Source organism: Serinus canaria, chromosome 3, assembly GCF_022539315.1.
Source record: "Serinus canaria isolate serCan28SL12 chromosome 3, serCan2020, whole genome shotgun sequence".
NCBI classification, from domain to species: Eukaryota; Metazoa; Chordata; class Aves; order Passeriformes; family Fringillidae; genus Serinus; species Serinus canaria.
The window spans coordinates 46,998,250-47,024,403 of NC_066316.1; the positions used below are offsets into that span (position 1 = coordinate 46,998,250).

At 41.8% G+C, this 26,154-nt stretch overlaps 1 protein-coding gene and 1 long non-coding RNA gene across 2 annotated transcripts in view; both read right to left on the reverse strand.

Annotated features, from left to right (window-relative positions):
* Positions 1-1,183, reverse strand: part of UST (uronyl 2-sulfotransferase) — a 152,489-nt gene extending 151,306 nt beyond the window's left edge. The window contains exon 1 of the mRNA XM_030236339.2: positions 531-1,183. Coding sequence (XP_030092199.2) covers positions 531-786 — 256 coding nt within the window. The 5' untranslated portion in view covers positions 787-1,183. The remainder of the gene's footprint in view (positions 1-530) is intronic.
* Positions 1,184-7,002: 5,819 nt separating this feature from the next.
* Positions 7,003-22,773, reverse strand: LOC127059394 (uncharacterized). Its single transcript, XR_007777143.1, has 3 exons — positions 22,565-22,773; positions 11,062-11,307; positions 7,003-7,330 (listed from the first exon to the last, which is right to left on the reverse strand). It is a non-coding gene; the product is annotated as an uncharacterized LOC127059394 (long non-coding RNA).
* Positions 22,774-26,154: the final 3,381 nt, after the last annotated feature.

Here is a 26,154-nt window from a genome sequence, read left to right on the forward strand (position 1 = left end):
TGTTTTTTTTTTAACAGCATCTTCTGCTGTGGCCCATCCGCACCCCGCTTCTCCTCTCCGGGGCAGAGCACTCGGCGGGGAGGCGCTGACAGCTCAGGGCGGCGGTGCCCGAGCTCCCCCGGTGCGCGACCCGCGCCGGCGAGCGCTGCCCTCCGCTCCGCTCCTCCTCGGACCGACCTGGCGGCCGGAGGAGCCGGCACACCGCCCTCTGCCACGGCCACGGGGCACACAAAGAGCCGCCCGCGGGCGCACAGCGCTACCGGGGCTGAGAAATTCCCGAGGGGACTCCGCTTTGGCCAGCAGGAACTTGTGGCGGGGCGCGCCCCACGCTCGGCTCTCGGGGCGCCGCGGCCGGTCCCACTCCGGTGTCAGCGCTCACGGCGCCGCGTCCCGCCTGCCCATCCCGCCCGGCAACCCCGGCCGCCCCAGCCCCGCGGCCGCGTCCCCGGTGCGGAGGGAGGCCCAGCCCAGCCGCCACAGGGGGTGAGGGAGAGCCGCAACAAGTCTCCGCCGCCGCCGGCCGCCCTTACCCAGACAGTGCCGCAGGGCCAGCAGAAAGTGCGGGGGGCCCCCGTTGAGCTGGTAGAAGAGGGAGCCCAAACAGAAGAGCAGCAGGGTGGCCATGCAGAAGACGTAGTCACGCAGCGAGAGGAAGGGCAGCAGAGAGAGGGGCCGCCGCCTCATCAAGCCCGCGCCCTGGCTCGGGCCCCCTCCCGCCGCCGCCGCCGCCGCGGGGGGCCAGGGCGCTGGGCATTCCCCGCCGCCGTGCTGCTGCTTCTTCTTCATCCTCCCCTTCGCCGCCGCCAGCTCACGCAGCCCGCCGAGGGAAGCGCATCCTCCATCCGCCTGCCCGGCTCCGGCTGCCCGCGGCCGGGAAAGTTCCCGGGAGCTCAGGGGATCCGTCCCGTCTCCATCGCCGGCTGCCCCCGGCTCCGCGGCAGGCGAGAGTCCCCGGCGCTCCTACGGCGGCGGCGGCGGCTGCTGCTGCTGCTGCTACGGAGCGCCGCTAAGGGGAGGGGAAGGAGGTGGTCACCATCCCGCTCCCTGGGGCTCCTCTCCTCCTCCGCCGCCGCTTTCGCTCCCTCTCTCCGCTCGGCCTCTCGCCCCGGTGTCAAGTTACAGCCAGCACTCCGCCGCCGGCCGCCGGCAACTCGCGGCCGACTTATGCGCGCCGCCCGGCCCCACCGCCCCCCGCCCGGCCCGGCCCCGGAGCCCGCCCACCCCGGCCAGCCCCGGCCCGCCCCGGCCTCCGGTCCCGCCATGCGTCCGCCGCCTCCGCGCCAGCGACCCCTGCGGGCGCCGCCGCCGCCCGGCCCCGCCGGCACAACGCACCTGCCCCGGCCCGCCGGGCCCGCACGTCGCGGGGTGCCGAGCTACGTCTAACGCGGCGAGAAGGTCCGCTGCCTTAACATGGTGTAAAATCGTTTGTGGGGGACGAAAGGGATCCCTCTTTTCCTTGCAGCCTTGCTGGGGTGATTAAAGCAGAGCTGTTGTCTGCTGGGGACAAGGCGTTAGACAAGTACAGAAATTACAAAATTAAGAACGCAGACAGAACCTTAATATGACCCCTTTGTACATATAGCGTATGACACAGTCTCAAGTTACTCGATCATGCTATTTTTCCTAGACAGTCACTGGCGGGTGAATGGCATTCAATCAGCACTGAGCTGTGTAATAACTTCATCCTCTTTATACAACATATGTCCCCAATGTGTCCCGATGGCTTATTTGGAGCTATTCTTGTTTTGGGCATTGTTTGATGTAGAAATACATTTCATTCCCCATGCAGCTATGTTGCCAGCACAGCAGTGGAGTGAGGAAAGCTTGGGGTGGTAATACTGGTTCACCATTTTGTTTTATCGACCTGATTGGGGATTTCCCAAGATCCTGCTCATGCCATCATATGAGATTCTTCATTTCTAAGAAACAGAAAAATTCTGTTGGCTGTGGTTTGTCAGAAAAATTGGAAATCAGAAGCCAAGTGTAACTCACCGTGTAAGAAATTAAAAAGCAATCACACTTTTCCTTCTAAGGCTTAAAAAATAAGTATTCCTGTTTAGGAGATCTGACTTTTAATCTTTTCACACTTGCAGCTGGAAATTTTGCTCAGGAGACTGCATTCAGATGTTTTGCCACTTGTCCTGAAAGGCTTGGGTAAATTCTGCCTATGCTACTGACTTTGACTTTTTCTTGGCAACCAGCAGCAAAGGGTAAACTATGGAAATTAATCTTTCTGGTGAGGATGAGAGGGCGAAGACAGAGTCTAACAATAAAGAACCATTCTCATTGCATTCCTTGATTAAAAATACTCTCATATTGCCTGAAAAACAGGACCTTCTTAGTTTGGAGAGAAGTCTCCTGGTTTTAGTTACACAGTTCTATGAAATCAATGCACGGATGCTCCACAGTCTAATATGAAACCTGTAGCAAAGGCAAATTGAGGTATGACATATCATTTCTGAAAAAGAGAAAGTAACAGGATTAAAAAAAATAAGCCCACTCTGGGCTAAGCCTTTAGGGCTCCAGTTCACTTAAAAACAAAAATAGCCAACACCTTTCACCACATAAATTCATAACTCTAATTGCATGGTTAAACTTCATAATTGTCATGAATATTTCTTTGAAACTCTTAGGAAGTTCTGAGGGCCTACCTACCTTACCATACTCTGCTTCCATGAATGTTTTAATGTTTTATATTCTTTTGAACACTTCAGTATCTACTGTCTTACTTGGATGACGACATTGCAGTTTTGGTTAATAGTGCTAGTTGCTGTTGCAGATGAGAAACAGATAAGCTCTTATGCTGAATGTTTGAGAAAAATGGATGCTTTGATGAGAAGACAGACAACACCTGTAAGGTGAATCAATAAATCTTTATTTTTCTGGTTGCAAAGAATGTCTTTGATCTCTAGGCAGAGGTTAAAAAAAAAAAAAGGGATGGAAGAAGAGACCAATCAATGGAGCAAAATTTAAGTGGGAAGGCTGTATTGTTGAGAGATCTTGCCGTATTTCTAAGCATCAACAGATAAAAAACCCCATCTCTTGGGAAGAAGAAGAAATAGAAATCTGTTTTGTTAAAACATATGCTTAAACATGACAGCTGTAAAATTATTCACTTTCATATATGTGAACTATCACACCTATTATTACAATTCCAAGCTAGGGCAATGTGCAGGAAAATAAATAAAATTTACTTTGTGCCATAGCTTGATACACTGAAACTGTTTTTCCTATTTTTATTTTTCCCCTATTATTCATCCACTTAAAAAAAAAGTATGATTTTGCATGCATAGTGTAAAGCAATTTATATTATATATATATATATATATATATATATATACTTAAATTATTACGTTCTGTTCACACAAAAACCCCCAAAGAATTCAAAACACAAGCTGCACGTGAAAAGAATATTATGATTTAAAAGCCAAGCATTGACACTAAAGGGTAGGCCAAAGGTAAGAGTTTTCAGACAAGCTTGTTTTGACTTGTAGAGGAAATGACTTAAAATTTAGCCTTTAATGGTGTGATGTTACTGTTTTGCTCAGAGGACCACTGCCTTGTAGAGTGCATGGGACAGACACTGTTTCAGTTTACATTTAATCTCTTTTTCAACATATGTCCTCAGGCTTTGTTTAAAGCTGTTTAATCCTGCTTGTAGTGTGGAAATATTGATATTGTAGCAGGCTTTTTTGCAGCATTTATTGTTACAGTACCTTGAGCATACAATGAATGCTTATGAATTACATTCATGAGATGTGGGGAATATCAACATTTTACTTACTGGGAAATGAGACAGAGAGATTAAGGTTAAATATGCCTATTAATTTTGGCTGCCAGCCTTGAGATGACTGGGGTTTGCCTTGGTGAAATAGTTAGCATGACACAGTGCTTTGTACGTTTGAAGCATAGCTCCCTTTGACTTCAGATGCAGCTGTGAATGCTAACTACTACATATCAGACCCCAGGCTCTCAAACCTAACACCAAGTGTAAAGAGAGCACTTGGTGGCCACCTGTAGCTCAAGTAATGCACCTGACATCATGTGGGAGTGGTCTGGGGCTAGCAGACACAGAATCAGTCATTTTCAGAGTGGTACTCACTGCAGCAGTCCTCATCCTCTGCTTGCCCTGACCTTGTGTTGCTGTTTTTCCTCACCCTTCCAGATCTGGTCTCAGCTCCAAGATCTTTGTCCAAATCTGTTTTCTTCCATGACCTCATCCAGACTAGATCCAGCTTTTGCTCAGACTGAATCCCCCTCCTGGCTGCAACAGTTGCAGCAAGGAGGACATTGTGAGCACAGGAGGCACTTACCCCAGGGCTGGAAGAGGATGCTCCTCCGTACAAAGGAACAGAGAGCATAGCTGCCTAAAATTTCCAAGTGAGTCCACAATCGAACTGTGCTAAATATTCCTGCGCTGAATCATAATTAAAAATGCATGGATTCAGAAACAAATTCAACGAGTGAGATAAAGACTGCAAGGAGGTTGTGTGTCTGGCAATTCTTTGCAGAGAGACTCATTTGGCCAGATCGGGATGGGTTATATTTGGCTGGTCAGTTCTGCTAGGCAAAACATAGTTTTCTTATTCCTAGGAACATCTGAATACCTTTTTTAAAATTATTATTTTCTAAGTAAATTCTTGAAGTAATCAAAATTTCTCAGCTGTTATATTTCAGAGTTGGCAGTTGGCAAAGGTATAAATAACTAGAAAAGAATAAGATACAGACTGGGCCCTAGTTTTCATGAGACAGTAAGGATAGAAGAAATCTAGATATAAGGCTTCACTGAGTAAAGGTTCACTGGTATAACAGAATGACATAATGTCATCTGGGAAGCACCCATGAGAGATTTCAGAGTTCAATTCCTCCAGCACTCTGTAATTCAGAAAGGGTTTAGAGTAAAACAGAGTAATTGATGGCAACTATGCAAGCTTTATTTTGTTTTATTCAGCAACAGCTGATAGTTTGATGAAGATGAAATAAGGATGCACCATACTCTTGCATTTAATTCATATAGAATTCTTTCAAATTTAATCTGCCTTGGCTGAACAAGAATTGCAGCTCTGTGCTGGTGGTATTAATTTCTGTCCTTTGTGGAAGGTTCAGGAATATATGTGCCTATGAAAAATATGATAGTAAATATCAGAAGACAGGGAAATGAGCTTGTGTGCCAGATTGATAAAATTTAGTGACACTCTGATGGAGCAGGTCACTGCAGAAGAGAAATTTATAATTTCTAATTGAAATGGTACTTGGAATTACCTTAGTATGTTCTATCAATATCACTTGGAGTATGATGGATTTGTCACAAGGAATTTATATAAATTCTTTAGCATAGCTGGCTATCTCCATCAATGTGCTACTTACAGGGCCATCTTAAGTCCTGATACCATTGTTTTTATTTGTTTGGTTAATTTTCTCAGAAAATGGGTAACATGAGAATTCAGCCAGTTTGCTTTCCTTTTTAGTCAGCATGCATATCATTCAGAAGGGGCAATCAAAACTAGATAGAGAAGAGGATGCTCTATAGTATACAGTCTTGATGATCAATCCTTTCCCCTCATAAATATCCACTCAGAACACCCGAACTATGTTCAGTTTGTCTTTGTGTCCTCTTTGTATTGATTTTCGAATAGCAGTCTAATTCCTGCATTTGTCTGCAGAAACTACTAATAGAAAGGCAGAAGTTTCAGTGTGTAAACATGACTTTTCACACAACAGACCCATTAAAAGTTTCATTTGTTTAGACAGTTAACAGAGTAACACTGTATGATGGACTGGACAGATTTAGACATGTGAAGATGGAGAGGGTCACACGGGGAGAGCACAGTACTGGTGCTAATTAGGTACCAATTAAACTAGATAGGCAGGAATGTCTAAATCCAGGAAATGCAAAATAGGATGGAAACACACAGTTACATCCAAAGTAGTTGGTGCATGCATGCAACCCCATGCAGTGTTACAGCACTGCAACACCAGAGAGCAGCAGTGACAGGTTAGCACGGGGCTCTCAGCAGGACTAGACAGAGCGGGCAGGGAGCCATCCTGGCACTGATTTACCTCAGCCAGTTTGTGAGACATTTTACAGCTTCCCGTAGAGCACCACATTCTGTAGCATAGGAAAAAGAAAAGTGTATTAGCATACTTCAGGGAGAAGTAAGCTAATACACTGAGAGGTGTGCTGGTGTTGGAGCTGGGAACACTGTGGGAAGATGAAGCAGCTACCTAGTCTAGTCTGTATGGAACCCCAATCCAGATGTCTAAAACTACTCCTAAAATTGATATTCTAACTCCCGATATTATACTAAAAGTAGTGCTACCCCTATGGTCTTATAAAATAAGGGAGACCTGAAAACAAGGTCTCTGTCACAGTGTGAGATGACTCTCCAACTTGTTTGGCTTTAAGGTTTTGGGTTTAGGGGCAAGGAGTGTAAGGAGAAGGAAAGTGAAAAGCCAAAGTGAAGTCAAAAAAGGAGTGGGAAGCAAGTTCATATGAGGGACTGGAAAATAGTGGTCCACCAAAGGCAAAGATCTACACCTAGTGTGGTATGCAAGGTGGAGGGGTGGTTTGTACTTACAGAGAAGAAGGAAATTCTTTCCTAGTGGAGTGGGAAAACAGCAGGTGATATGGCTTTAGTGCTTAGCAGTCTCAGAATCCAGACAGGGTTTTTAAAGGCAGCTGTCTGAACAACAGGAGTAAATCCCTCAGTAAATTTTGCCCTGTTTTTATTTCAGCTCATCTCAGACCTTATGTATGAAAAAAGTCACAAGCTGAAAGTTATTTTACTGAATTATTCATAAACAGATTGGATGTAATCAAAGTATTTCTGAAAAGCTGTTCACGTATCAAGAAGTCATCTAATGTCAAGTTCTGTAGCATGGATCCCTCGTTTGGGAAAGTCGTATTAACCAAAAATAGAGTTATGCGTTGGCTGCTTTTGTATAATCTGCCACAGGGATGTCATTACATATGTCACATCAAATTTTGGAAAAAAACAGTGTACAAAACAGGACTTACACAGAAGATGGAGTTTATTGTAAAGCCTGTGAATCAGGTTGTTTCATCTCCTAACCTCCAACAGTGGTGGCCATTCAGGATACGTGTTGTGTGAAACTGCCTTTGCTCCTCTTTGGCTGCCCATGTCCTGTTGCTCCCAACCCCAAACCAGAAGCACACCATACTTCAGTGGATCCAAGCCTCCCTCCTGAGCCACAGCCCAGGGGCTGTCCCTCAGAACTGTTTGCATTTGCTGCATAGGTAACTTGGTCTTCCAGGCACTCAATTCTATCAGGAACCTTTGACTGCAGAGTGGTGATGCATGGCTGAGAACTGAAACGGAAGGTCAAAATTTAAAAAAAGCAAGCCAACAGATTAACATACGAACTGCATAGCAGTATCTGATAATTCCCTCCTCAAATGAGGGACTGGTAAATAGTGGAGCACTGAAGATGAAAACACTGTCCTGTATACAAGTATGCACACACATATTTGATGTACCTATACATGCAAAATGCTGACTTAGACTGGTTCAGGCAGCTTATTCCAACAGCTCAGAGATGTCTTTTTCTAACTCAGTTTTTTGACTCATTTCTGAGATGGTTACATTTAGAATCTTGGGTTCCCATCACTTCCTTGACACACACACATTTAAACCTGAAGGTTTTGAAGTTGTATGTAAAGTTTCATTTTGATTCTATACAGTCAGATTAGGAGTTTTAGTCAGTGTCTGCTTGCAGAATAACTGTGGGAAATATGGAATTTATTAAATTTTAAAATTCAGTAAGAATAGCTCGCAGTAATTAATTCTTGCTACTCTTGCAGTTTCATGTTGTTAAAATGTGAAATGTGCAAAGCAGAAAGTAGATCTGCATATCATAAAGTACTTCCATGTTTAAATTAGATTCTTTGGCAACAGTACTTCTGGAATGCGGCATGCATTTCTTTTGAAACTATACAAAGTACATCTGGTAGAAAATGCTTATGAAAGTGCCTGTTGAAAAAGTATACTATATAAATCAAATATTTAGGACATCTAAAGTAGAGCAAAAAATCTGTAAAATTACTAGAAAAAGATAAAATGTAATTAACATAGTCATGAATGTTTACACAAAAATAGCAACAAAGCAATTGCAAGGGAAGAAAGAATGTAATTCATTTATATGAAAAAGGCAAATAAATCAAAGTCTCCTTGCTCAATTTATTGAGTCCTATTCAACATAGGTACTTCCTCAGAACCAATATGATTTTTGCTCAGTCTTGTCTAGAGCCACATGACTGGAGCAAAACTATGAATTGCTTTAAGCACTCCCAGATGCTGGAGTTGTCACTCTTAGATCATAGCACTTCCAATTCTTGTGGAAAAAGAAAGCATATATTCTCATTATACTGGGCCTCCAGCTGAGTAATCTTCTGATTTAGAGACTTGAGTTAAAAAAAACCAGCAACAATTATAATCAACTGGTCTGATTTCTGTTGCTTGATGAAATTAAAAGAATTACTCTGTTCTAACTGCTGGTATTTTGTTGGCACTATGGTTTATTTCCCTGTCTCTTGCTGCAGCACCCTTAGCAGTTTCAGTGGGACTGCACATGTGCTGCTGATTGAGCTAAGCCAGACGTCAACATCACACCTTGGCAGCTCCTATTGCCCTAATGGGAGACTCTTTCAAAAGATGTCACCTTTTTTTTTTCCTTTCTTTTTATCTCCAATTAACACAAGCAGGCTCAACCATATGTCATTTGCATTTATAAGAACTGTACACTGATCTTTTGAAGATCTGCCTAAATTGTATTTTTTTGTATTCACAGCATACATAAAAAAGACTATAAATGTTTGTAACTTTAAGAAAAATGTTAAATTACTGGGAAAAAAAGATCATTTTGCCTTCTTCTCAGCCTTGCCTTTTTATTTCATTATATTTATCCATAGAAAGCAGGGTGTTTCAAGGACTGTGTGTGACAGTCCCTGCTTACACCCTCAGATATCTGAGTTACAGACCTCTTACATTTGTAGTCTTATGCTGGCTCAAGGATGGGAGATGACAGATGTGCATCTGGGTAGGAAATCTCACCCTGAATTGCATTATGGAAACCCCCAAATACATATGGAGATTATATGGTACGTAAATCCCCCTTTCCTTCAGGATAGATAACCAGAAAAGAGTGGCAGGACAAGGCTATTGCTCCAAAATCTGCACATTGCACCATCTGCATCTCTTCTTTTCTGGATTTCAGCCTGTGTTCCTTGTGCCAAGCACAATGTGATGAAGAATTATTCTTGCTGCAATCATCTGTGTCTGATCTCAGGTCAGGAAAAATCTACAACACTGAGCTGCACGTGTATGAAATGCAAGTGCTGTGGAAGAAATTATGATACAGGATCAAAAGTCTGATTCTTCCATTGAATTAAAAGATTTGATTGGCTTGTTTGTCTCCATAAGAGTAAAATTCTTCCTTAAAATTACATTTTAATAGTTAAACTTTAATTGTTATTGGCTTGAGTGGTCCATACATTTGTTGATCCTATAGCAGTTATAGGACAAACACACCTTTTATCTTAATTCGAGCTCCCCTTCCAAGTGACAGCTTTGTACCTCTAAATGTTCTCAAGACGGAAAGCTAAAATTGTCCTACTCTGCATGACTGCTGGTACTGCTCACACAAGTGACCAAAATGTCTGTCTTCTATAACAAATAAATGTGGTATGTTTATTCAAGCCAGGGGAAGGAGGTGCAAAGCTGAACACTGATGTCTTGAAAATTCTTCTCCTTTTAACCAGAAACATAAATATTAGGTGGAAATAAATAATGATTAGACCAAGCTCTCAGACAAAACAAAAAAGGAATGTTTACTGTAGGGATGAGGTGCAATTTTAGAAAAATAGGGCAGTCAAAAGTTGGGTTGGGTTTGTTTTGGTTTTTAATTTCCTGATGCTTTAATTCTAAGCTTCAGAATTGTAGAAACGGCTTCATTTTTAGCCTTTGGATGTACCCCAGACATTATCCCTCACAAGGACAAGTGACTGTGTATTGTATATGTACACAATGGACCTAATGTTAGACTAATGGGGGGCTGAAGGAGGTGTCTGTGGCCCCTTCATTAAACTAATGACAAACATTCATCTCTTATGACAGAGGATACATTCTCTTCCATTTCCCTTTTGCAACTCACTATATTTTCTATTTTTTGCAAAGGCTTTTCAGATATATTCTCTGAAATCTCAAGGGTGTATATGATGAAGACTATTACCCATTAATTACTTATTTTCTAATACTAATAAGAAGCTGAAGTTCATGTAACTGCACCTCATCCTATACCATAGCTAAGACATTTCAACTTCTCTAGGCTTGTGAACGTGGAAGTCTAAATCCATTTACATATTATTTGCTGTTGGGGCAGAGCCACTCACCTAAAGACAGTCACACATATTTATCTCAACTGGACGAATGTACCTACCACTAGGATGCCTCTACTTCTCACTCCCTGGCTCTGGTTTAAAGGTCTCTTCCATTGAATAGATGGAATGTAAGTAAGAAAACAAAGCTAGAAGGGGGTGATGATAGTAATTTTACATAAGTTTCACAGCTGGGAAAACTCTGAGAAGCCAAAAAAATCAGTATCGTTTCAGAAGACCTGGGATAACATTGCTTAATGGTGGGAGTTATTAAATGTGGAATGGTGAAGGCACATGAGTACCCCACGTGCTGTTTTTGTGCACAGCTCAAGACCTTTGTATATTAAAGCAGGGCTGGAGGATCCTAAAGAAGTTTGGCAGGGTGACTGTGAAACATTTTATAACATTTACATCATTGTCCTATGTTTTTCAAGGGAAATTACTCATAGTGTGATTTTTACAGTGAGTAGAAATCTACTCTCTCCTGCAGCACTGCACGCTAACTTAGAGAGAAGAAAGATCAGCTGATCAGCAAGGTGAGAATTCTCAAAGTTTGTCCAGTGTCTCCACAGTTAAACTCTAACTGCCCTTTACTGAGTGAATATGCAAACGTGTTAGTGCCTTGGGGATGTCTGTGGTGAGAAGTTGAGATGAGACGCTGAACTTACCATCTACAACTCGGTTCTTTCAGAGAGGCTGATGGATGTTTGCACTCTGAGAGTGCTTTGTAGCAGTTTCCATCTTGAAAGGAGTAATCATGTACCTGCTTTGGAATTTTTAAAGAAGTTGTTTCAGGGGCTGCAGTGCTTCAAAGAAAAGCCTTTGAGAAAATACCAGAACTCTTGAAGTGGGCAGAACGCAGCCATAATAATAAAAAAGGGAGATGAGCTGTATTCTTGCAAGCAGAGTGCTAGCTGAATGAAAGCAAAAGAAAGAAGAATGCAAAAATAAAGTTACAGTAGGAAAATTTCCAAATTCAGAGCCCACAAAACTTTCCATCACCACTATTTTCCAACATTTCCACATTTTCTTAATTTTGGTAAATACGAAATACACATAATGTCATTTTATCTTTTAAAGAGACATTGATTATCAAATAAACCTCAACTGTCACTGCAAAGTTCACTTTTGAGCTGTCACCTCTGGGTGATGCAACACATTCCTTGCACACTTGCAAGTAGTAATAGAAAACTTATCAGGAAGAAAGGACTGGTTCTCATATTGAAAGCAAGTGTTACTTTAAGAGGCAAAGCAAAGCCTACAGGAATTCTGCAGTGGTTTATGTTATGCCGTAGAAAGTGAGAAGAAACTGCTGTCATTGAAACTGTCAAGTCCTGTTGGGATTTGGCTGGCTGGTAATTGAAGAATGCAAATAACGGAGGATTGAAGAGTATTTTAAGAAATTGCAAATGCATCATGTTCAGAACGTGTGTAATTTTTGCAAAAGCCAGGCACAGAAAATCTGACACAGTCCCCAAACACAGGTTCTCTGGCTGGCAGAGTGGTAAATGTGCTGCAAAGGCAGCTGCAGAGTATGTAGGATTAAAAAAGGGCCCCATGTGGAGACCACCTTCCTGGAACTTAGTGCTTCTTTTTTAAATTTTCAATTTAATTCACTCTTTTAAATAATTTGAAATTTGTATTTGTTATTAGGTGGACTTTCCAAGCATGTAATTGTTACATTCTGTTATTAGATTGGTAGATTCTGCAGCAGTCCCTCATGCTGACATTTTAATCACTAGTACTTGCTGTTGTGAAACTTCTCACTGGCAGAGCTGATTTGTAAAATCAAATCTTACATCCTTTTATGGGGTTTGACATCTTACATAATTAACTAATCTACTATACACCATAGTTCATTGATTTTGCCATGGAAAAAACCAGAAGTTAGATCAAAATTTGCAACTATTATCTTATTCCAATGGATCATTCTGCCCGCCATAAATGTTCGTTTTTTTTTTTTCATTTCCATGAAAGGAGTTTTGTTATTGAGATAAATGTGTCATGGTCATTCTGTTTAGTTATTGCTATTTTTTTTTTTTTTGGTAGAATTGCAGTTTTTATTTCTGAATTTGTTGAAGTTGTTAGCCCCAAAGCCTATCTGAGAAAAGGATGCTTCATATCTTCTCATTTCAACCTTTTCATAAAAATCAACACTGTCTTTCTATATGAATTATGACTAGCTTACTGAATAACTTACCTTGCTGTCTTGGTTCAACATAGCTCGATTTTTAGTTTTTCTAACAGGTTTTTCTTACTTCTTACTATTATTATTAATAAAAGCAAAAGAGAAAATAAAACAGTGTTTTCTGTCATTTATGTGTCAGATTAAAGTAGCTCAATGACTGGATGAATTTTTCTAACTCAAGTTCTTCCAAAAACTTCCAGTTTCACACATTATGGAAATATAAATATTATGCATTGCATTTTAATTCCCTTTCCACTATAAAAAGGTAGCTTGTTTAGCACCATTTAGTATATAAATTCTCTCTTTAAGATAATGCATATTTGGTTGAATATAATCTAGCTGATTAAAGAAGTAACACAGGACTACAGGACTACAATTCCTTTGGTCTTTTGATATTACAGATAAACCTACCATGGAAGTCATTTCCGAACATAGAAAGAATGAATAAATTAATAGGTGATAAGCAGAACTTACTTGTACATTAGTGATGCAGATCAAACTGTAATACTCAGCTTTAACCCAGGGCCTTTCCTGTGTTAAAGGGAGTCAGGAGTGATTTAGAAACAATAATGCTCCTTTAAAAGTTTAGATAGCCTAGGTTCCTGCTTACAGAACAGGCAGGCTGCCCATCTCCTAAATCCAATGCTGGGTGCAGAACTTCTCAGTGACCAGCCAGATGCTGCAGACATTGCTGACTCTGCCTGAAGCCAGGCACTCTCCAGCATTCACAACAGGCTTTGGTTCCTTCCTCTCTCTCCTCTGTCCTCCCCAGCTTTCTGTGGACACAGTTTTCTGCCTCTGCTTCTCATTTCTGGGCAGTGTGAGCTATGGTCACAAATGCAGTTACTGTGGGTTTGTGGTCTGGCAGATTCACTTCAGACGAGTCTCCTGTCCAATCTGCAGCCCATCTTCCTTGCACTTCATAGACCTTCAGCAGTTCATACAGTAGAAAAAATTACTGTCATCCTCTGTGTTCTTTTCCTATTTTCTTCTTCAGGCATTTAGCCAGCCTGCCAGCCTCTCAGGCCTAATATCTGGTGTTATTTCTGAGTTGCACCTCTTTCACATTCTACAGCGTAGGCTGTTCCTAAACATTCCCAATTCTGAAAGCTGCTCTGCCTAGCCATTCATTCAGCTTAAACAACTCATGGTACTTATTTTCTATCTCAGTTTTGGTAATTTTCATTTCTCTGTCCTTCTCTGATCACAGCTAAAGCAGAACTTGGGAGGAGGCATTAACTATGGACTTAAATCCATTTTTGTCCCTTGAAAATATAAGCTAATGGAAGAAAAGGAAAAGAACTATTAGAAAGAAGACCAAAAATTTATTTTGTTGAAACAAAATACTGATTTCTGAACTCTTTCATCTAGTCATAGGGCAAGCAAGACTCTGCCCCAAGTGGCTTTGGATGGGCTGAGTCTCCATATGAAGACCCAGGGTCCCATTGGCACTCAGCACTCCTAATAAAATGCTCAGGTGGAGTAGAGTTTCCTCACCTCATGCCCTGATTACTGTTTTTTGCTCTGGTCAGAGCTCTTGTACATAATGCTGTTGATCTTTCCTGGTTACTTTAAATACATCTTTACATATTTATGCATGTTTACCTCTTAATCCTTCTTTGTATGTCCTGCTCCAGTCTTAATTTGTTTCTATTCATTATTTTTAGAGACAGCTATTCAACACATTCATTTTACTCCTCTTGACCATTAAAGCCATTTAAAAGGAACATATTTTTAAAAAATTGCAAGTCATGTCTGTTTTTCTTTTCCCAAGCCATTAGCACCTATGGCTCAAATAAGCAGCCATTAATGTAAGCTGGGGGAAAAAAAATTCCTACAGCTGTCTGTTTTCCCTCATGCCAGTCTTCCTCTGCAGCAATAAAAATACTGAGATTTCTCCCCAAAAGCTGCCTGTTGCCTCCTGAGACCTGAGTGCAGCAGACCCCAAGGAGGTGCAGGGCAGAACCCTGTGCAGAACATTCTGCTCAGAGGGAATCTGAGCATCAGGAGGACCAGGACAGGATGCATCTTGTATTGCTTCCTGCCACAGTTATTAAGCAGTACAGACATAACCAGCGAGGCTTGCCCAGAAGCAGCTCAGAAAAGTTGTTTAATTGTAAATACAACTCCGCACACATAATCCTCTCAGTACTTCTTGGGAGGAGTAAGTAATGGTATGCAGAGTTGTGGGTGTAGTTTAGATTGTAGTAAATCCCCAATTTCTTGCCACAAAAGTGGACTGCCAGTATCGTCCTCAGAGCTCTCAAGTGCCAGAGAGACATGCAAAGAGGTTTTGTTTCCACTGGTGATTCCTATCAGGCTGTCCAGTGCATACACTAAACTGAGCATGAGGGCTCAGTTCCCGCTCACTCACGGTGTCATTCCCACCAGGATCCTCTTTACAGGTGCTCCACTTTGCATAAAGACTTGAAGATCCCTGGGCCCAGGGGCAGGGGCCAGCAGGCTCTGAATGAGGGAGCTTTGCAGAAAAGTGGTGAATCCAAGTTTAAATTGTTTTAGGCAAGAGGAAGGCTCAACATTCATCTCCTACACCTTGCACAGAGGGTATATGCTTCCCTGTAAATCAAGTACTGCAGTGTTATGATCACTATATATTTTAACAACAAGTGACAAATTGTTTGACAGCAGCTTTAAGGACAGGCAAACAGATTTTAATCTGGCAAAGCTTCTGCCAAGTGACTAATCTATGCCTTGTTATAGGCAAAGGTACAGAATTGTAGATTACATCAAGAGAAGAAAGATATGAAATACATTTATTCCTGCAGGAAAATAAACTGCTCTTCTGAGTTAATAGTCACAAAATGACACATTCTCTCTTGATATGTATTGTAAAACTCTCTGGTTGACCAGAAACACAGGCCTTTGCTTACAAAACACCAGCAGCTGTAATTAACACCTGAGAAACCCAAGCAGGAGCATGCCTGTAAGGCTTGTGCAAACACAACCTACTACTTACTTCTGTTACGATGTAAACAAAAGCCATATGCCTCAGAATAAAAGAGTGTAAGAAACAGCAATAAATATTTCACAGAGATGGAAATAAATTGGCAGGAGGAGCTGAGAGATGATAGCTGGAGCTAGCTTTCTGCATAAACAAATGCTAACTTGAACTTAAGTATGAGCGGGAGAAAAGAAGGTGGAAGGAAGAAGGGCATGTTCAGTTGAATTCTTAAATTTCTTGTGCTGCATACTCAAAGTATTTTATGTAGTTACTAAATTTGTTGTCAAGTCAGTGCTCTGAATTCTCACATCCCCTTTAAAATAAAATTATATTTCTCAGGGTCAGGGCTGTGAAGAAATCATTGAAGACATGAATCAAACAGGACTGATGTAGTCTTATGTTTAAGAGACCAAAGACAATCAAAAGAATAATTTTCTATCTGTATGACCTGTTCATCCCTTTACAGTACTGAATCTGAAGATGACAGAGAGAATGTGAACATTGTTAACTGTTCAACTGCTGATAATTTTAGTCATATTACCTAATAAAGAAAATATACCTAAAGACAAAAATGTGTATATGTTCCACTTAGAGCACTGAATTAGCCTGCTTGTACAATCAAACTGATTTTTACTTGGTATTTCTGAATAGAAAAAAACTTTACCAAATATATGTTCATAAGTTATTATTTTCTGTATATTTGTGATGAGCTCAACAATTTTTTCAAGGCCATCTAGAAAAATATTTTAGAATTGGGAGATGGAAATGGGTTCATTTATCCCAAAATGAAAGGTGATTTCTTTTGGAGGTTTATTATTATTTAGTCAGTACTCTCATGTGAATCAGCCGGTCCATGGATTTTAATAGAGTTAGCCTCGGTCAAAATAACTCCTAACCCACTGGTGTCCTTCAGCTGGGCCGGGCATCTGCTTCCCAAATTATTGTGACATGCAAAGAAGACAGGAAGTGAACTTTGCCCATTAAAACAGCAGCAAGACCCCACCAAACCAAACCCCACACACAGAGTACTTTGGTCTTCATATGAATAGTCTAGGCTGACGACTGCAAGCATAATATCTTGTTGTCATTGGCTCAGAAATACAAATGTGGAATGCTAGGTAGTTGTTTAGGGTTTATATGAAAAAAAAAAAAAACATTGGTAGAAGAGAAGATCAGGTGCAGGAGAGAGTGGAGAAGGGAAAAGTTTCCACTTGGAATTTTAAACCAGCACCCAGAGCTGGAGCTGACAAAACCAGCACCTAAAGACCTGGTAAGGCAGTCACAAGAGCTCTCCTTAGACCTTTATCTTACAAGGTAGGAAAGCTTTAAATATCTGGAACTTTTGAGGCCAGCAATCCTTCCTCCTTGACTGCCAGAGGCACCTAATACTTAATCCCACAGCAGTGACAGAACCACATGTGGTTTTCTCCAGAGGGCATCCAGAGCCTGAAGGAGTTGGAGCCAGGACTTCTGAACTAGCTCCATTTTCCTCTTCAACTCAGAGATTTCAGTACCAACATTTACATCCATAATATTGTTTTTAAAGTTTCTAAGACATTCTGTCCTTCTGGAAATATAAGAGTTAAAAGAAAAAAAAGAAAAAGGCTGAGTGGAGATCACTATTTTTAGTTATGCAAAACTGGCGGTAATCTCTCCTGAATGGATGTGGAGGTCAGCAGCTCAGTTTTACTGTTTCACTCTGAAAATAGCACCTTTCAGCACTGAGACAGTGGGAAATGTCATCTACTGAATGACTGGTGAAAATGTGGTGCTTCCATGTTTTTCTGATGCCTCCTACCTAGTTCTGCAGTTTCTTGGCTGATGAAGGTTGACATTGCACTTCCAAAAAGGCTGGCAATCTCCAGCTGCTGAAGACAGTTTTTCACTGTGTGATTTTGACCATCTGGATACAGCATCCTTATTTACTTTTTTTTTTTTTTTTTTGGAAATACTTCCTTTCATGCATTCCCAGGAAATTGGGTTTTACTCTGCTGCTTGATTCAAGCTGACAAAATCATCTGTTGTCTTCTTCCAACTGGTTAAGCTTTTTCCTTCAAAATCTTTTGGCTTTGGGACAGATCATTCATCCCAGATTTTACTGTGTCTCACCTCAATCATCTATAACCTGCCTTTGAAATAAGTTTCCAACAGTTTCTCTGCAGGCTGCCTCCTTCCTATATAGAAGGTTTGATCAAAATGAGTGGAAAAGTGTTTTTTGTTACCTAAGTTGTCATGTTCTCTCTGAAGAGAATGCAGTGGCCTACATTTTATAATGCCAAAAGTAATTGTAAATGATTTAGCACTAGCACTTGAGCTTTAAACCACCAATTTTATCACTAAAAACACCACAAGGAACATTATTTCTCTTGGCAATGGATGTTCTAGTGTGCACTGCGAGCTTCAGTGATTAAGAAAATGTAAAGAAATACCAAGAGGCAGTAAGGCATACATGGGAGGTAGAGCTTAGGCAAAATGATTAGGTCATTCATTGAAAATTATCCAAACCTAAATGCCAAACTACATGTAGGAATGTATGTGTGCAGTATCCTTAGAGTATATATGTATTCTATAGTGGACTATGCTACCTCCTTTCTAATAAAAAAAAAAAAAAAGGTTAGTTAAAAAAATATGCTAGACTCCTATATCACCTTTTTATTTGCATGTTATTGGCTATTAACTGTTTTTTTCAATCCATTTTTTCAGGTGGGGTCTGTCTCAGGTTTTAAATAGGGATAGGAGAGACACTCAGACACAATAAAACAGATAATTAAACAGAGATCTAAACATAAAAAAAGCCCAAGAGGTAGTCTATTTGTCATTGCCTCTCATAGATTTTCCTGCATAATTTGCCTAAAGTTAGCATGCTGCTAGATATCCTGAACCCTTATCTGCTTTTTCAATGGGAGAAATAAATCCAGCAATCAAGCTTTGTGTTGGTTTTGCTGAATACCTCCTGACTCTGGCTTTACTCCTGTGCCAAGTACAAAACTCTGCAACCTCCATGGTATTCAGCATGATTTGATAGAAAAGAAACATACTTTGCAGATTTCTCCAGACCCCATTTAATAAAAAATATATCTGAGTAGGTTCATGCAGGACCTTCTCTCAGGAGATCCTAATGTGTTTTTGGAGGCTGTCTCTGCACCTCTTCTTTCACACTTACTAACCTAAGGGGAAGGGAAGAGTGGCCACTAGCTAATGCTCTATCATTTGGGAGCCCTTAGGGAATTCTTTTAGCATTTCCAACATAGAACAGGTAGTCAGGAAAGATCAAGATGGACACTTGCAAGAATCTATCTGAAAATAAAATGGCTGGCATTTGAAATGTAGCCTCAGGAGCTTGGGGACACTACATGACACAAGTCATGGATGAAATCTCTTGCTTAGTGTGCTGCACTGTGTAGTCTCTTGGATTTGTCATTACATTGTGAGCAAGGTTCCTCAAACTCTTATATCCAGCACACAACCAGAAGCATTACAGAAAATGGATCATGACAACACCATTTAGTATATATGTATGTTGATCCATATATACAAAAATTCATAAATTCCCAGAGGGCTTGAGTCTGGTATCAAGAAGAAAAGTCAGTATGACCATAATGGTTCAGTACTTCTAGAAGTGCAGCAGGGAACAGCCTTATGACCGAATTCCTGTGGTTTTGTGTATTTAAATTATGGGTCGGGTCATTCCCTTCAACTGCCCCACTAACACGGCACTGCCCAGCTTTGGGGAGACTCCAGCCAGGAGTCCTGGGCTAAAATGTTACCAGTACAGCAGAGACTTGGGAGTATGACACAGAGACAGCCCAGCAGCTCAGGTCAGAACCCAGCCAGGAGCTCTTACACTCAGTGACTGGACACTTTTGCTGTGCTCTGATAGCTGTCCAGCTCTGCAGGGGCCACCGCTGTGGTGCAGAGCATGGTGTGACTCCCTGGAGCCTGTCTCAGGGTAGGAACACCCCTGCTGCAGCAGGGATGTCACAGCTGTGAAGCACAGAGCAACCTGAGCAGCTCTGCAACTCAGCCATGGAAGCAGGCTAAGCACCAGTGTGTGGTCCTCGCTCATACTTCAGCACCATCCATATCCCAAATCTCCTGCATTCCTGCCTGCGGAAAATGCTCCCACTGTTATCTGTGTTTTTCATCACACCAGTCTTTCTTCAGGTAGGGGAGAGGTATTTCAGAAATCACAGACAGCACACGTAGCATGATGGTGCCCAGCCTCTTAATTCTTCTGTCAGGCCCTGGTAGAAGGAGAGGGGCATGAATTGTACTAGAAAAGACTCAGTTATTCACATGGAGACCCACCAGCTCCTAGACATTACCACAGTCTGTCCTCCCTGATGTTAGGCCCTTTTTTACTAATGTGTCCACTTAAAAAAAAAGGAGAACCCGAAAAACCTCAACACCAACATCAAAACACCGCCAAACACGAGTCCTGTGGTAAGTTTCAACAAACTCCAAGCCAAGATATGCATGTTTCATATGTTAATACTAGAAGAATGTTGCATGCCTTCTGTATTACAATGAAAGCAGGTTTTTCCCACAATACAGAAGATTAATAAAGTACTCTTCGATGGAATTAACTAAACAAAAGCTGTTGTTTGTTGGCTTACTGTAGGTGTGTCTCAAATCTTCAGTGATTGATAGAGAAAACTCACTATGTCTGTTCTGCATTTCATAAAAAGATGCTTGAAATATACTCAAGTCCATTAAATATGACGACAAACAACGGATGCATGATTTTGTTGGTTGCCATCAGAAGACAGCACTTTTGTGAGGTAGGAAAGAAACCTTTGCTACTTCTGGCTTTTTTTGATCAGACTGGATTCTAAAGATGCCTTTTAGAGTTGAAAGCAAGGGGAGAAGAGAGCATAATTTTTACAGTTCTTTACTCAACAGGCTTATTTAGGAGAGAGAGAGACTTGGGGGTGGGGAAAAAAAGCAAAGACACCTGTTTTCTATTTTTAAAGAACTCTCTTCTTAAAACATGGTAAGTATGTTCTCAACACTCAAGCTGTTGAGCATATCCCAAGAAGGCTGGCAGGCAGGATGGGGGTGTGTGGTGCTACATGAGGGGGTGTCAGTGGAGCAGCTGAGGTGTTGTCTAGCCAGGTTGGCAGCACAAGCAAGGAATGCCTGTTGGTGGGGAGAGCATCTGTGAGTGCTGGCAGAAGTTGAAACTGGTTGCAGCTCCATCCCCAAAAATCTGTACCCATCTCCAGACAGCGTTCTGGCTCTACCAGCCTGATCCTTTGATATCCTAGACTGGGTCTTGACAAGCAGCATGTTCTGGTTTAAATCAGACAGATGTTTTTGTGAAATGGTAAATACAGATGGCATTGGATTAGTGGATTTGCTGGAGAGCTCTGGAGACACAATCAGTGCTGCAGAAGGGAACAGAATGAATGTGCAGTGCTGATACCTCTGTGTGGGAGAAAGCTACAGTTCTCTCCCTTTTCTTCTTCTTACATCCCAATCTCTTGTTTCAGCAGATGTGGCGTTTAAGCATTATCACTGTATGGGCAATGCAAAGAGCATGTTTTCTATACTAGTTCCACCACTGTCCACCAAAAGTCAAACTGTCGCAGGGCATGAAGAGTGGAACGAAGGTTAAATTTCTTTAGTCCCTCTGCTCTCACTGGATTTCTGCAGCTGCCAGCTACCTGGCAGTTATTACCCTCCAACAGCACTACATATAGGAGAAGTAATTCCCACATGTAATCCATCATCATCTGTTTACAAGAGCTGTCACTTCGAGAAATGATGCTCTGGTAAATCTTCCTAAAATAAGGGACGGTAGAAATTACAGCCACCAATAGCTCAGGTCAGGCTGAGTCAATGGTCTTGGGCTCCCTGGAGCTACAACAACAATAAAACAAAACCAACAAGGAGTGTAGTCTTCATCTATCTTGTGAGGTTAATTTTCCCCCTCTTTTGAAAAAACCTTCCTCCAATTTCCACCAGCTGGTGGGAGCTCAACTTCTTTTTTGTGCCATTGGTGAGGTCAAAAGGGAGGCTGGTCCCACACACCTCACAGCCACACACTTTATCCTACTTAGAAGGCATTACTTTTCCTACTTATAGCCTCTTGCTTTCCACTACAGCTTCCATAATAACTTTTGTTGTTGTAAGCATAACCCTGTTTACTGAGATTTAAGTGAATTACAAGCAATACACATATATGCGTACTCCGAGAACCTATGAAAAAGGCTCAGATGCCTCTTAACCTCAAAATAAGTCTGAAATAACTCCTTCCTGGTTCAGCATTGTGCAAAATATGTGCTTACAGTGCCAGTGACCATCTTAAACTTTTACATACTGAAGATGTTGGGGATGGTTTAGTTTTTGTAGCTTAAAGATGACAATGCATTTAGTAGTCACACAGCAATTCTTCACTGTGGCTTTGACACTTAAAACCAATTTGTGATGAATTTGATGGCCTATACGAGGCAGATATGGCTCCCTTCAACAACAGACTTCACCCACTTAAAAGCATAATTGTACTGACATTATTTAATAAATAAAGCAGCTGACAAATTTTTTCCTCTCTAAAGTGGACTGCTTGTAAAGCTATGGGCAGTTATTCAGCAAAATAGTTTCTTATCAGCCTACTAAGTGAGAGCACAGATCAAAACAGTTCAGAATAGGTCATTTATGAACATTTGTAATGCAAGGAAAATGACCTTGTGTGGCAAAGCACTGAACTCTTAATTACAGGCAAAGTCACACATCCGTGGATGAGAGAGAAAAATTGCCACATTCCTGAAGGGGCAAAGCAGATCTAGAAGTGGAGATACCGTAGACAAGAAAAATAAATTATTCAAAGAAGAACAAAAAATAAATACAACATATTAAAAATGAAAACAGGCTAAGAGACTTCCACCAATGCTTGGGCAAACAGAAAGAGTTAAACTACAATGAAGGCTTATAACTAAAGCTAAAAGACCTTAAAACCTGCTCACCCTCCCTAGAGTAGAGACCCCACTGCACAGTACCTTAACACCAGCACAGAGCTTACCTTGGCAAAACCAGTTCAGAGTTCTCCCTGCTTGTCTCTGCCCAAGCCACAAACTCTCTACAAACAAGAGCTAATTAGCAATTATCACACGAGTCATGCCCACCCCCTTTTTTTTTTTTTTTTTTTTAATTGAGCCCAGCTACAGGTGCTACTGTGCTTGTGTTCTCAGCTTGGCTCCTGGCACCTGCTTCAGCTTTTGTCCTCGCTGTTCCATGTTCCAGCATGGGCTTGGCATTCCCCAAATATATTTAGTGTCTCCCAGCCTCTCTAGCAGCAGGGCCCAAGCATTTCCTGCTGATAGGCCTGGTGGTTGATGGCATTAGGGTCAGGCTGGTGGCACCCTGGATGGCACATTGTCCTTATGGCTGTGGCCTCAGGCTCAGCTCCTTCCCTGGGAGTGTCCTTGCCTTTCCCTGGTATGCTGTGAGAAAGCTGTGAGAGATCTGTCTTCTGAGATGACTTCCCATTAATTTAAGTGACACTACTTACTTTCTTTAAATGTGGTCATGAAACCACATTTAAAGAAAGTAAATAGTGTCACTTAAACTAACTACCTACCCATGGAGATGTTTCTTCCCTCCAGCAGGACTTTGTGGTTCATGTAATATAACTGCACTGTCTCTGCTGAGAGGCACATTGGAGAGAAAGTCAGAGGTGTTGTGAGGGAGGTGGCCCAGCTTGTTAAAGGGAGAATAGTGACCTTTTCCCTTAACTGCCTGATGAACATGTACCACCACTCCCCTCTGCTCTTGGGGGATGTAGCACAACCTCACGTGAATTCCAGAGTTCTTCAGCTGACCAGCAGATTGAATGCATTCAGCTCATGACTAAAAAAAGCTGTTTTATAGGACTGCCAGCCCTGCAGACCCTCTCAGGGCTGTGAAAGACAGGCTGTGTTCCTCCTGGCACTGACAGCCTCATCCATAATCCCGTCCCACTGAGATGCCTCACAGGCGCAGTGAAGGTACAGCTGAAGCCTGTGAGAGATGATTTGTGAGTCAGGTGCAGTTTAAGCACCAGCAGCTAGAAAAAACATTTTTTTTTAAGTGAGCAGATCTGAGGTTTGAGTGACTTAGAACCAATAAATATGGATTTTTTTTTACAGAGTAACATTTCAGAGTGGAGCTGGAGTTGGAGCTCTTAACCTCAGAAGCTGGGACAGAGCCATACCATATATTTTTATGTGGCAGAACAGGAAGAAAGGTTATCATGTTTTAGTTAGCTAAAAGAAGTCTGAAAAGTTACCTTTCTGCTAAAACCTAACCTCAGCACCTTCCTCTCCCCTAAGACTGTGAAGCAATTTCACACTATAAAAATGTGAATTTTGAAAACACAGCTGTTTGCCCTGACTCCCTGGTTAGAGTAAAACTGTGCAAAAACAAATTTAGAGGAATTTAAATGTTATCTTTTTTCCTATTAAAAATTTCATTGGATAGTCTGCCAGAGTAACTGACCTCCAGAACAAGGGTCTGCAGGTGACAGTCTGTTTGTCCTTCTCGCTCCCTGTGTGACTGCAGGCATCATTTTCACAGCCAACTCCTTTGGTTCATGGGGTTCACTTAGTGATGCTGCTCTGGGAACTGCACATCTCTGACAGCAAATCCACAAATGTCTTTTATCTGAGCACAGATGTTTTCCTCCCCAGTTATTTACAGAATCCCTAAAAGTGTTTATCAGGAAGTTTCAAACAGTAAAGTATTTCCAGCTAAGAGTAGCCTTAACCAAGGGTTCTGCTTTTTCAGAAGTATCAGCCTACAAGCTTGCTGTTGAGGTAAGAACAAATATCCCACTAGCACATTTAGATAATCATCATTGTCATCCTCAAAACTCAGCGGCTTGGGATCTTTTAAAAATAATAAATTGTCAGAATTTACCAAGATATTGTGAGAAAATGATTATTTAAACAGAGATCTGATTCTTGTAGTAGCCTGTTTTGGGCTATCAGATTTATGGGGTTTCTGGTGGTCTTTCAAAATCTATAGGGTATGGAGTTGCATAATATCAGGTATAATTTAATAAATTTTCTCTATTTTATACTTGTTTCTATATGACTTATGTGTTAGTATCGCAGTTTTATAGATCAGTTGGTGTGAATTTCATCTAGTTTTGCCTTGATTTTCAACCTGCCATGTGGCAGTAACCCACTTGATGAGAGGAGTCAATCTTGCCAAATTAAAGCAAGTTGTGTAATGGCTCCTTATGTACAAATTTTTGTGTCAGCTCAGCTCTGACAAGTGCTCTCTTGGAAGTTGAACACAGGACTCCAGGATGAGTGTGCTGTTCAGACAGCAATGAATGAGAAATCACTGCTACGCAGTTAAGTTTGTCTGGCATCTGTCTTGACATTGGCAGTTTGAGCAATAATTTCCTCCCCAGATGCTGTGCAGAATGAGAGAGTTTGGCTTAAGAGGTTAAAAAAATAATGGTCTGGCAGTAAACAGCTTTTTAGAAGTACTTTTTGGAGCCTTACTGAAAATTGTGCAATGCTTTGTCTACAGTGCTAGGAATCATAGTAAGTAACATATTAGATAAACAGTATGTATCTTTGAATGATCTACCTGAAAGAGACTGCTACCTGCTGGACTTTCAAAACTTTCTCCCATGATACAACTTTTTCATCTTTTTTCCTTATATCCTGCTTAAATCAGTGGAAAACATGAGCTGAAAACTCACAAACTTTGGGAAAACTTGAAGCTGGCTCTAAATGTCAGGTTTTGGTTCTGTTCTGCAGATCTGTGAATTTATTTGCCCATAAAGAAATCTCACAGCTAATAAACAAAATAAAGAAATGTTTAATGATCTTCAGAACAATAAACATCAGCCAGCTCCATTTCCTTCTTTCCCATCAAATTCAATCACTATGCTAAAACTGGTTTCTTTAAAGTCAGTCAGTAAGAGGCAAATTTTCCCCTCATGAAGACAAACTATTACTCAGCCTGTGCATTCTGATATTTAGCCTAACACTTGGCCCTGGCCGCTCTGCGTTTCAGAGGCAGCAGTGGGGAATGAAGCATTCTTCAGCTCCTCGAGGGGTCTGGACCACTGGAAAGGTCAAGCAAACAGAGTTAAAATAACCATGAGGCTTGCTGACCAGCCAGCACTCTGGGTCCAAGATCAGCGGTGCTGCTGGTGGTGACTAATGCAATTAAATCAGCTCTGGGTCCTGTGCTGCGGGAACGATCTTAGAGCGGTGCGTGCTGCTGCCAGATGGATTGCTCAAGCTTGGAAACCTCTCTCATGCGCACATACTTAATCGCAACAGGCGCTTTCCATGGAAAAACGTGGCACCAGCAGAGGGATTTTTAGCCTCTTCCCTGCAGGAAACAATGGCAGGGAGCAGAGTCCAGTGTGCAGGAGTCTGTGGGTGGTGAGCATGGGGTTTTTGGGCTGCAAAGAGCCATTTATTTGTTGGGAATGGTGACAAAGCAGAGCCTGGAGGAACCGGTACCAGGAAGACTTGCTGGAGAAGGGGCCAGCGAGCACTGTGGGCTGGCTGCCAGTACTAAGGATGCTCCACCAGGCGTCCCCCTCCAAGCTGTGACAGCCCCCAGCTCCTCCCAGAGAGGAGTTAGATGTCTGCTGCAGTTGTT